The sequence below is a fragment of the Otolemur garnettii genome, unplaced genomic scaffold (assembly GCF_000181295.1).
Source record: "Otolemur garnettii isolate 467f Iridium unplaced genomic scaffold, OtoGar3 scaffold00081, whole genome shotgun sequence".
NCBI classification, from domain to species: Eukaryota; Metazoa; Chordata; class Mammalia; order Primates; family Galagidae; genus Otolemur; species Otolemur garnettii.
The window spans coordinates 264,771-276,811 of record NW_003852476.1 but is presented as its reverse complement, the minus strand read 5'-3'; the positions used below and the strand labels follow the sequence as shown (position 1 = coordinate 276,811).

The 12,041-nt window shown below is 37.7% G+C and overlaps 1 protein-coding gene across 1 annotated transcript in view; it reads right to left on the bottom strand.

Moving 5' to 3' along the window:
• The window catches only part of KTN1 (kinectin 1), a 132,607-nt gene that overhangs the window by 59,556 nt on the left and 61,010 nt on the right, over positions 1 to 12,041 (bottom strand). The window contains exons 6-7 of the mRNA XM_003794397.3: positions 4,661 to 4,777; positions 2,991 to 3,131 (exon numbers count right to left, since the gene is read on the bottom strand). Of these exons, the coding sequence (XP_003794445.1) occupies positions 2,991 to 3,131; positions 4,661 to 4,777 (258 nt within the window). The remainder of the gene's footprint in view (positions 1 to 2,990; positions 3,132 to 4,660; positions 4,778 to 12,041) is intronic.

The following is a 12,041-nucleotide window of genomic DNA, read 5'->3' as shown; positions in this document are numbered from 1 at the left end:
ATTAACCAGTAACTTCCCATTCCCCCTTTTCCCAAGCCCCTATGTGGCAACCACTATTCTTACTTTTTTTCCAGGCGTCAGGGGAGAGAAGGTCTCACTTTGTTACCTAGAGTACAGTGGCTTCATCACAGCTCAGCCTCCTTAGTAACTGGGACTACAGGCACATACCACCACACCTGGCTAACTTTTCTTTTCAGAGAAATTGGCCTTACTCTTACTCAGGCTGGTCTCAACTCCTGGCCTCAAGTGATATACTCCCAAAGTGCTAGGATTACAGGTGTGAGGGACCTCACCCAGTCCTGACTTTTGATCACTAATTTTTTAACTTCAGATTACAGTATCAAAAGTTAAAATACACTGAATCTTATATTCACATTAAGGGCATGTCTTTAGTGTATGAAATAATCTTATCAATAATTCTTTCAAAAAAAATTAAGAGTTGTTCAAAATCTTATTAATAATCCCAATAACAGCAATTAAGGGGTATGCATGTTTCTATTTGCCACAGAACTTCTTTTCTTTTTTCCTGAGATAGGGTTTTCTGTCACCTAGGCTAGAATGCAATGGGGTCTTTATAGCTCATTGCAACCTCAAACTCCCAGGCTTGAGCAATCCTTCTAGTTCAGTCTCCCAAAGCAGTAGTATTTTTTTTTTTTTTGGAGACAGGACCCTCAAGCTGTCCCCCTGGGTAGAGTGCCGTGGCATCACAGCTCACAGTAACCTCCAACTCCTGTGCTCAAGCGAGTCTCCTGCCTCAGCCTCCCAACTAGCTGGGACCACAGGCGCCTGCCACAATGCCCAGCCATTTTTTGGTTGCAGCCGTCATTGTTGTTTGGCGGCCAGGCTGGATCTGAACCCGCCACCTTGGATATACGTGGCTGGCACCTTAGCCACCTGAGCCACAGCTGCCAAGCCGCAAAGCAGTAGTATTACAAGAATCAGTACTGCTGCCCAGCCTCGTAGAATTTACACAGAATCTATATCCTGGCCTCTATAACCAATCTAGTGTAAAAAAAAAAAAAAAAAAGATGAATCACATAAATACCTTTCATTTTTAATAAAAGGTACTGCTACAAGAATCTGACTTTTCAAATGCACAGTTAAGTAGGAATTAGGAAGTAAACATTAGTTGAGATTATGAAAATCAGTTCTTCAGTAACCTGACAGATGGAAGACTAGCAACAGGATCAAAGAAGTATTTTACAAAAAATAACCTGGTTATTAAATTTCAGGTTAAATAGACATGAGAAACCTATTAATATAGGGGCTCTGTATATAATTATCCTAGTATATAATAATAAACTAAGGACATTTCTAAGAATTGAATGCAAGAGTAGCTAGGAATAAAATACTTTTTAAAGATTTCAGACCAAATTGTAGACTGGGCAAAGGAAATAAAAGTCAAAAGATTCAAGTATAAGGATAATAAAGCCTCAAAGAATCGAAAATAAAATCAACCTGATCAATAGCAAGAGTCTGATTTCAGACATAGTTTAAATCTGAGGTAATGACAGACCTTCCAGATTGAAGCATCAGCCAAAAGATGAAAATAACAATTTGAAAAAGTCACAAATGGGCTGAGCATAGTAGCTCACAGCACACCTACAATCCTAGCACCCTGGGAGGCCAAGGTAGGTGGATTGCTTGAGCTCACGAGTTCAAGACCAGCCTGAGCGAAAGCAAGACTCTGTCTCTATAAATAGTCAGGCATTGTGGCAGGTGCCTGTAGTCCTACCTACTCAAAAGGCTGAGGCAAGAGGATTGCTTAAGCCCAAGAATGTGAGGTTGCTGCAAGCTATGATGCCAGAGCACTCTACATAGGATGACAAAGTGAGACTCTGTCTCAAGAAAAAAAAAAACTTTCACAGGTGTAGAAAGTTGCTTAAGAAGAGCATTATATGCCCACTTGGCATGCAGACCCAACCCATGTTCTTCAATAGCCTCTTTAGCAGTAATATATTCTAATCCCTTTTTAAAAAAGAAAAAAGTTCACTGGTTCAGACCTAACTAGAAATCATGAAAGTGAAGGTACATACAGAAGACAAACAGTAAGACTTTCTGAAATGCTGACAGCAGACAGGTGAAAGAGTGTGAGCCCACAAAGGGGACAGAAGGTCACTTAACCCAAAACCTTGAGAGTCACCCTCCACTACTACCTCTCCTCACTCTAACACTAAGCTCTACCTAATTAACTCCTCACTCAGACTCATTCCCTCATTATTGTCAATATTTGATTTCAAGTCCTTGTTCTCTCTGACTTGAATTCCTACAAAAGCCTTCCAACTATCCCTTGTTTTAATCTCTACATTGCTGCCAGGGTAATAATGAGAAAGACCAAGAAAATACCAGCAATTGCTGGGTTGCTTAAACTCATTCACTGGAGTTTAAAACAATACTCTTCAGGTACATTAGCCCCATGAAGACAGGTCCCCATCTACTTCTCTAAATCTTCTCTTCTTGTGTTGAAGAAAACACTGCATTTTTCAGTGTTTACAATAGGCAACCAGCACTGATAACCCTGGTGTGTGCTCAGTAAGAAGCTCAAACCTGGATCCCAAAATAGACCCATGGAGCCACCACCTGCAGAGGTGGGACTGACAATGACAGCAGCCACTCTTGTGCTCAGTGCCCATCTCTTCACTCTCTTATCTGACAATGCCTAATTGTTCCAAATGGTACGATCTGGTGTGGATATCACTTCTAAGAGGTCTTCTTATTAATCCTTCTTCTTCCTTTCCCACCTCTCATCTCCACTCCTCCAAAGCACCCAACACCTACCTCTACTGTCCTGGTGGATTTACTTGTCTGTCTCCAGTCTCGTACCTCATCCCCACCTAGAAAAGTTATTTCCTTAAAGGCAGGGTATGAGTCTGACTAGCCACTATATGTCAAAGGCCCGTCACAAGGTCTTGCACATACTAAGCACTTAGAAGTTTGCTAATTAAATGAATGCACACATTTCACTTTGTTTTCAAAGAATGAAAATACACCTTCATTTGCATCTGTTGAGTCTCTTGATAACTGACATGCATTTTGTTTTGAAATACATTATGTTCCTTTTCTAATGCTCCAATCCGATCTTTCATTCTTGCTATAACCACATTGCTTCTTTCTTTCTCCGTCATCATTTCCTAGAAGATTAAGACAGATAGGAAATTATAAAAAACTTGGCATTAAAACTTGCCAAAAAAATTGGCATTATAAGCCTGTAACAGTAATAAGAAAATATTTTTAATAGCACATAAAATAACTGTTAATGCTGAAACAATGAGTACATGCTTTAAAAGCAACATCAAAAGGTTAAAAAAAGAATAGTGTTCTGTGTCTCACCTGCTCTTCACACAAATTCCTTTCATAAACACTTTATCAAAGTGTTTACTCTTATTTCAAATGCACCTTCTGGTTTAAAAAGTTAAAGAGAATAGTTCATAAACCACAATTATTTTAGCTCGATATAAAAAAGACTAGCTTAAAGCCAAATAATTAATTCTCGATTATTCCTAGAGTTCTCTTTCAGGGAACAGGAAAAGGCCTAGAAAAAAAGTCTAGAAGGCAAAAAAGGAAGTTTCTCTTCTACAGGAGAAGCCAGGGCAAGATGGGTCTATAACAGACAGGAAGTTCAGAACAAAGAAAAGTAAAAATCAAAATGCAAAATGTTATTGCCTTCTTAAGTCAAAGCTTCAAAGGGTGGTTTCACTTCATTTTGCAAGTATTACAAACTCCTAGAACAAATATTAATTACCAAAGTATATGAAAGTCAAGCAATTTTAAAATTATCTGAAGGTATGATCAGTTCATGTCCCTGCTCTCAGAAAGTCACAAAATTTGAGGTTTTTATACAATTTATAATTGCCTTTAACAGTTCATTCATATTTATACATTTTTATACTGTCTTAAATATAGAATGAATTATCACAAAGAATTTATTTTTAACTTCTGAATAGTAAAAACTACATTCAACTTTCTAACTACAAAGAAGCACAGTTACTTTAGTAACAATTTTAATTGACTTTAACTTTTTCTATGGATTTTATTTACTTCAAATTCATATCAAAGATTTACATTCAAATGACGTCACCCCCTCTCATGATGTTGTCACAGGTAGCTAGGCGAATGACTCACGTATTTCATTTATTGTATTTAATCTCTAAAGCATGTCAGGAAGAGTAAGATCACATATTCTATATAGTGTTTTAATTTTGTTCTCTGAGTCTACACAATTTCTCTCGAACTAAAATTTCTGGGGTTTAAAGAATCTGATTAAAAGTTATAAATATTTATCATAAGAACCTCCATAAATTACTTATATAATAGCTTCACAGTTATTCCACAAACTGAATTTAAATAAAATCACACCAAGTTTTGTGCTGCTACAGAGAACGGATCAAAGTTGGATCCAATTAAAACAAATTAGTCGTGAACGGAATGTTTCAGTACTCCTGAATGGAATGCTTCTGCTACTCTGAAATTAGATTATCTATAAGTACTATTATTTTAAATACATAATTGAACTCTAGATTATAATATCATGAAAGCATGAGGCAGTTCCCCTCTCAAAACTCTAAAAGAAAATTACTTTAATTGAGTATGAATTTTTTTAACAAATAATTAAGTCTGGAATTATGAGTAATTTTGCTTCTGACTCAGGAAATGTTTTTACCTGGGTTAGCTGCTTACACCGATCCTTTGTAGCAGCAGCGTCCTCCTTCATAGCAGCAAGTAATTTTTCCTTTTCTTGAAGCTGATGTATAAGTGCAGTCAATTCTCCTTTACTTGACTACAATTGAGAAATCAATACAGAATTAGTAACAGTTAACACGTGCTAAGGAAAATTATAAAAATGAAATACCTAATATCAAGTGTTCTTGGCCAATACAGAATTCTATACTATAAAGTAAAATGACTACCAAATACAGGTCAGTAAAATATTATTCAGAAAGGTCCCTGTAACACAGTATATCCTGAAATCGCCAACAGACTACATACCAATCAAGAAACAGATTTTACAAAATAGTATCGCGTTTCCAGGTTTAAACCCAGAGTCAAAATAGCAATTTCCCCCTCTTTCTTCTTGAGTGGTTCTCAAGCTGTGGGTTGCGACCCCTTTGTAACAATGAAAATACATCCTGCATATCAGATATTTACATTATGATCTTAACAGTAGCAAAATGACAGTTATGAAGTAGCAACGAAAATGATTTTGTGATTGGGGGTCACCACAACATAAGAAACTGCATTAAAGGGTCGCAGCATTAGGAGGCATTTAGGAAGGTTGAGAACTACTGTTCTAGAAGCTCAAGAGAATGTAAGACCAAAACGCAAACCATCATCAATGAACCAAGCACCTGTAATCTCAAAGCACAATGAGGAAAGATTGCTGAAAACAGTGATGAGACACAGATGTTTCATAGTCCTTGCAGAACACACTCAAGACTACAGAGGTGGCGTGGGTATGAAGTTCTCTGAAGTGGACAGGCATATCCTGAAAGGTGAAATGAACAATCCTCCATTTGCCATGAGAAACAAGTACAAAGACAGAAGGCAAAAACATTCATGGAAGGTCGCAAGCAGGAAAGATGAAAAAATTAGACAAACTTTACTCAAAGAGAATAGCTAGCCACAGAAGTAGTATCAGGAAATACTCTCTGTAGTGAGATCTCAACTCTGTTACACAAGCAGCAGCAAAGGTTAAAATAATCCATTTGCACCCACAGGCACAGGGCAGATTTGACCCTTCACCATTAGCAATCTCCATCAAAGAGATGATCTAAGAGGAACTACCCCTCATTGGAAAAGAATTAGTCAAAAAGAAATAAAACAGGGTCTACACAAGCTACAAAAAAAAAACTAACAAAAACACAAGTGACAAATGAAGAAAATCCCATCAGAAAAAGGTTATCAAAGAGCAGACACAAATTATGGTAAAAATATCACAATTTTAAAAAATGTAATACAGAAGTCATCTCTGGAAAACAAGGGCAAAGAGCAGAGCTCAGAGAGGTCAGAGAAAGTAAGACCACAAAATGAGATAAAACATAGGCTAGCAAAACTCCAAGTGAAGTTAAAGTAACACCATTCCAATTAAAAGCAACAAACAGAAAAGGGCATGTTGCTGCCAACACAGTGAGGGCCACAGAATCCAGGGTAAACAGAAGCACAAATTAGGAAAAAGTTTCCTTTCATTGTATATTGCTTAGGTTTTTTTAAAGAAAAGGACTAAGATATGAAAGATAAAAACCAGTAGAAAGCCAACATGTATCTAACTGCCATCTATTATTTCAATTATTTCAAGGACATTCTATAAATCTTCCAGTGATAAAAGCTGACGTGAAAAGCCCTGCTGTATTCAAGGGAAATTTAATAGAGAAATCAAATGTCAAGCCATATTATAATAAAATTACTGCTGAACTTCCAAGAAACCAAATCACTTGATGTGTGTACAGTAAGGAAGGCAATGAAAAAGTTCGATAAATAATAAACACCTGTTTTATCACCTAAAGAATGTTTTAAGTATGAGAGTGTAGTTTCATAAAAACACATACAAAGAGCACAAAATTCAGGCTGGCCTCAGACCTCTACCTAGCAATAAAAGTGTACCATTCTCATCACAGTCTATTATATAAAAGAAAAAATGAGCAGTCATCCTGGCCTCTTCTTTAGCCACTGTATCTAACTACTCAGCAAGTCACATATCTCCTCTATCCTATGCCAGTAATCCTGTGTTTACCATCCCCCTTCCCCTGAAGTGGTCTTTATCAGGAATAAGGATTTACAATTACGACTTTGCAAGCTATTAGAAGATCTGATCAAGACTCAATTTCATGCCAGAAAAAGGGAGAAATTAAACTTAGTTTTTCTCAGACAGGAGACCTACAAAGGCCCTACAGTAGAGAACAGAACCACCCATGAGAAACCAAGAACAAGACTATAATCAAAAGCTAAACCACACCAAGGAAAAGAAGAAAAAATGCCACCAGTTTCCAAACACTTGCTATACTTTAAATGATATTTTTAATAGTCCTCATTTTTTCCCTAGGCCTGCCTAAAATAGATATCAAGTATAGTCTGATTTATTTCTAATTTTCTAGAGTTCAAAGCTATCTTGGACAAAAAAATGATTAAAGCCACTAGTTACATCTTTACCCTCAATACACACTTAAAACAATTACTTTTAATCTCAAAAAGTAATAATTTTGGCTAGGCATGGTGGCTCAGGCCTGTAATCCTAGCACTCTGGGAGGCCAAGGCAGGTGGATCACTTGAGCTCCAGAGTTTGAGACCAGCCTCAGCAAGAGGATCGCTTAAACCCCAAAGTTTGAGGTTGTTTTGAGGTATGATACCACAGCACTCTACCAACGGTGACAAAGTGAGACTCTGTCTTAAAAAAAAAAAAAAGACAATTTTAACAGCAAGGTAGTGACACAGTAACATCAATTGAAGGCTTTTTTCTGATAAGAGCTATTCTCAATCCCCACAAATAATTAAGAACTCTTTATATCGTATATCGTAACCCAAATATAATAAAGTAAACCAAAGAACAAATTCTTCAACCGAAAATGTCAAGGAAGTTCCTTTAAAAACAAAAAAAGTATCTTCAAGATACAGGAAAAAAAGGCATTCCTTGCAATAGAATATCAGACTTTGTATTCGAAATCATATGAAGTTATAACATTTACTCTACCCTCAAACAGCTTGTTAACCATGGGCCATAGCTGGCATGAGAAGGTGACTAACAGACATACTACCCTGTAAAATGTCACCAATTTGTAAGACATATTGTCAAAAGACACGCAAAACATAGACAAACATAAGGCTATAATAAATGGCAAGACAAAATTTAAGTCCAGGTGGTATTGAAAGAATAGCAGACTGAACAGTAGACTGTGAATTCAGGTTAGCCTCATAAGAGAGAAAATTACATTTAAATGAACACCTTAAGGACGACTTACACACATGAGAAGAAACTGGGGTATGGGAAGGGTTAGGAGGGAAGATGAGACAGGACAGACAGAAGAAAAAAGTTTGATGTGCTAGAAGAACCAGAAAAGATCTAGGAACGGTGAAATGTAGTGAAAGAGCAAGTGAAATGTCATGGTGAGCCTCTGCAGAGGGGGGACATAGGACAGGTGGAATGTAGTGAGAGAGTGAGTAAAATGTCACTAGATGAGCCTCTAGACAGGAGGGGGACATAGGCCTATTGAGGAATCTGGGTTTGTGGTTTTAAGTGCAAAGAGAAAGGTACCAAAAGGCTTTTCAGCTGAAATTATGTAGTAAAATCTGATTTACCTCCTAAAATTCACCTTGCAGTTATGTGGGAAAAAGGATTAGAGGGCAAAGAAACATCAACTCATAGACTACTCTACGTAATCAAAAAAGGTAATGACTTGGACTAGAGTGATATTTATTTTAAGAAAAAAATTTCAATCATTCAATGTTTAAAAGCAAACTAAGTGGTTATGGGGGAAGGTTATGGTACATGTGTGTATACACCGTGAGTTAAAACATGGACAGTTAAGTCAACCATTTAACACTGAATACCAGACACCATGTCATCTTATCTAAGTAACCACTGAAAAAGTGTCACCTTTCCTAGTATGACTGTACACATATTATAGTGGACATGTCCAGTAAGAATATAGATGTTGGGGGGATGGGGGCGGAGCAAGATGATGGACCAGGATTGTTCAGCTGAGCTCCCCTAGAACAACTGGGGAAAAGGACAGAACCCAGCTATACCTGGCACAGGGACCTTACCCAGAGTTAATAGCTCAGGGAGCACAGTGAGGACGTGGTGAGCTGGATGCAGCACATGATCCACAGTGGTGGAAATCTGATTAATTAGGCAAGTGATTGCAAGTGGCTGGGATGACTGCCCCCACAGAGGTCCGGGACAGGGAAGCCTTTCTGGAGTTTTCAGTTGTTGGGGAAAGCTGTGCCTTGAATGGAAAGGTTGAAAGAGCAGGCAGACTTGGACAGTATACAGCAACCAGATTTGAAGCTGGTAATAATGGATCTGCCATAGGTTTGGTGGCTGGTGAGATAGCCATACTGAGTCTCAGTGTCCAGGGGGCTGCCACTGTGGGAAGGTCATGAGTAGATCTTAGCAGGGGCCTATGGCACGGACGTCTTAATTCTGCCTGCTGGGATCAGAACTCCACTCTCAAGACAGGCTGAGGGACTCCTACACCCCACAGGAACTGTGGAGTCAGGGGCACTGCAAGACCTATCCCTGAAGAATTCTTGTGAGTTTTAAGATCCCAACCCAGCAGTGTCTGAAAGCTGAGGAAACAATCAGGCAATCACCAAAGGAAAGTAAGACATTGCTGGCTGTGCTCTCCATCTCCTAAAAAACCATAGTGCCACCAAGTGTCCTGGTGACATATTACAACAGAATGTCATCAACAGCAAGGACTTCCATTTAAAACAAAGGAGGCAGTGAGAAAGAAAAAGGAGGACAAGGAGGTGAACAAGAAGAAAGAATACAAGAGAAGGAACCAACAGAAAAATTCATGCAACATGAGAAACTAAAACAGAGGAATTCCCCCAAGGGACCATGAAGCAGCAACCGAAGATGACTCCATCTATAAAGACGGACTTGATAAAAAGGGGATTTAAAATATGGATGATAAAGACAACAAAAGGATTGGGCAAGAAAATGGAAAGACAGAATCAAAAGTCAGACAAGAGATATGCATAATAAAGAAAGGATATAGTGGAACTTAAGGAAATGAAAGAGACAATCAGGGAATGTGAAGAAGCAGCAGAGAGTAACAAAAAATAGGTTAGACCATAGAGAAGAAAGAACCTCAGAGCTAGAGAATAAAGTTTTCAAGTTAACCCAGGAAAAACAGAGAGATAAAGCAGAACAGGTGCTTAGAAAACTATTGAGACTTCATGAAGCATTCAAATATATGAATAGGGATTCCTAAAGGGGAAGAAGATTATCCCAAAGGAATGGAAGCCCTACTAGAGACCATCATAAAGGAAAACTTTCCAAGTTTTACTAAAGACCCCGACACACTCCTTTCAGATGGATATCAAACTCCGGGTCATCTCAACTCAAACAGAGCCTCTCCAAGACACATTGTAATGAACCTGTCCAAAGTCAAAATGAAAGAAAAAATTCTGCAAGGATCCAGGAGTAAGTGCCAACTGACATACAAAGGCAGAGGCATTAGGATAACACAAGACTTTTCAAATGAAACTTTCCAAGCCAGAAGAGCATGATAATCCACCTTCAACATTCTTAAAACAACTTTTAGCCCAGAATTTGGTATCCTGCTAAACTAAGGTTCAAAATTGAGGAATCAAATCTTTTGTAGATATACAAGCACAGGGGGAAATCTACCACAAGACCAGCTCTACAGGAAATATTACACCTATTCTCAACACTGACCACCACAATGGACCACCACAATGGACCACCAATTAAACACCAAGAAGCTGAATATCAATACTTAGCTTCTACAGTGGTGCAAAGGATAAAACTACACAATAGACTTTAAAATAAGATGAATAGAATTCCATCACACTTATCAATTCTCTAAATAAATGTCAGTGGACTGAATTCACCACTGAAGAGGCATGGGCTGACGGGACAAAAAAGTACAAATCATCCATATGCTGTCTCCAGGAGACATACCTAGCCTTGAAGGACAAATCAATACTTAGGGTTAAGGGATAGAAAACAGCCTTGAAGGACAAATCAATACTTAGGGTTAAGGGATAGAAAACAGCATTTCAAGCAAATGGAAATCAGAAGTAAGGAGGGGCTGCAATGCTATTTTCAGATACAAGTGGATTTAAAGTAAGTAAAGTTAACACAGAGATGATGGATGTGTTACTTAGTTCAAACATTTCACATGTATATCAAAGCAGTATCCTGAACCCAATAATTACATCAATGTACAAAGTTATGATTTAATAAAAAGTAATTAAAAAAACAGTTAACAGAGATAACATGAACACTTTATACAGATCAAAGAAACAATACAACAAGAAGACATTTCAATTTTAAATATTTAAGCACCCAACTTAAATGCTCCCAGACTTATGGAACAGACCTAGAGGAGTCTGAGCAATATGATATTCCATCAAGTCAGAGACAGTAACACTTCTCTGACAGAACAGATCCTCTACACAGAAACTAAACAAAGATACAAAGGACTTAAATGTGACCCTAGAACAAATGAGATTAACAGACATATACAGAACATACCATCCCAAAGCAAAAGAATTCCCCAACATGTTCTAGAATGCAAACATCAACCTGATACCAAAACCAGGAAAAGACCCAACTAAAAAGGAGAATTTCAGACCAATTTCACTAATAAATATAGATGCAAAAATTCTCAATAAAATCCCAGCCAAAAAATTACAACTATACATTAAAAAAAAATCATTCATCAAGATCAAGTAGGTTTCATCCCAGGGATGCAAAGCTGCTTTAATATATGAAGTCCATAAACATAATTCACCAAATCAACAGAAGCAAAAACAAAGACTATATGATCCTCTCAATAGATGTAGAAAAAACAATGGATAAAATTAAACATCGTTTTCTAATTAGAGCACTTACAAATTTAGGCACAGGTGGCACATTTCTGAATCTGATCCAAGCCGTATACAAGCCCACAGCTAATATTATACTGAATGGAGTAAAACTGAAAACTTTTATACTTAGAACTAGAACCAGACAAGGCTGTCCGCTATTGCCACTACTATTCAACATACTGCAGGAGTTCTAGCCAATACAATAAGGCAAGAGAAGGAAATAAAGGGCATCCAAATGGAGGCAGAGAAGGTCAAACTCTTGCTCTTTGCCAACAATATGATCTTAGAGAACCCCAAAGACTCAACCACAAGACTCCTGGAAGTGATCAAAAAATACAGCAATGTCAAAAAAAGAAACAAAATACATCAACGTCTGGGGATATAAAATCAACGTCCACAAATCAGTAGCCTTTGTATATGCACATAACAGCCAAGATGAGAAGCTAATCAAGGACACAATTGCCTTCACAGTAGAAGAAGAAGAAGAA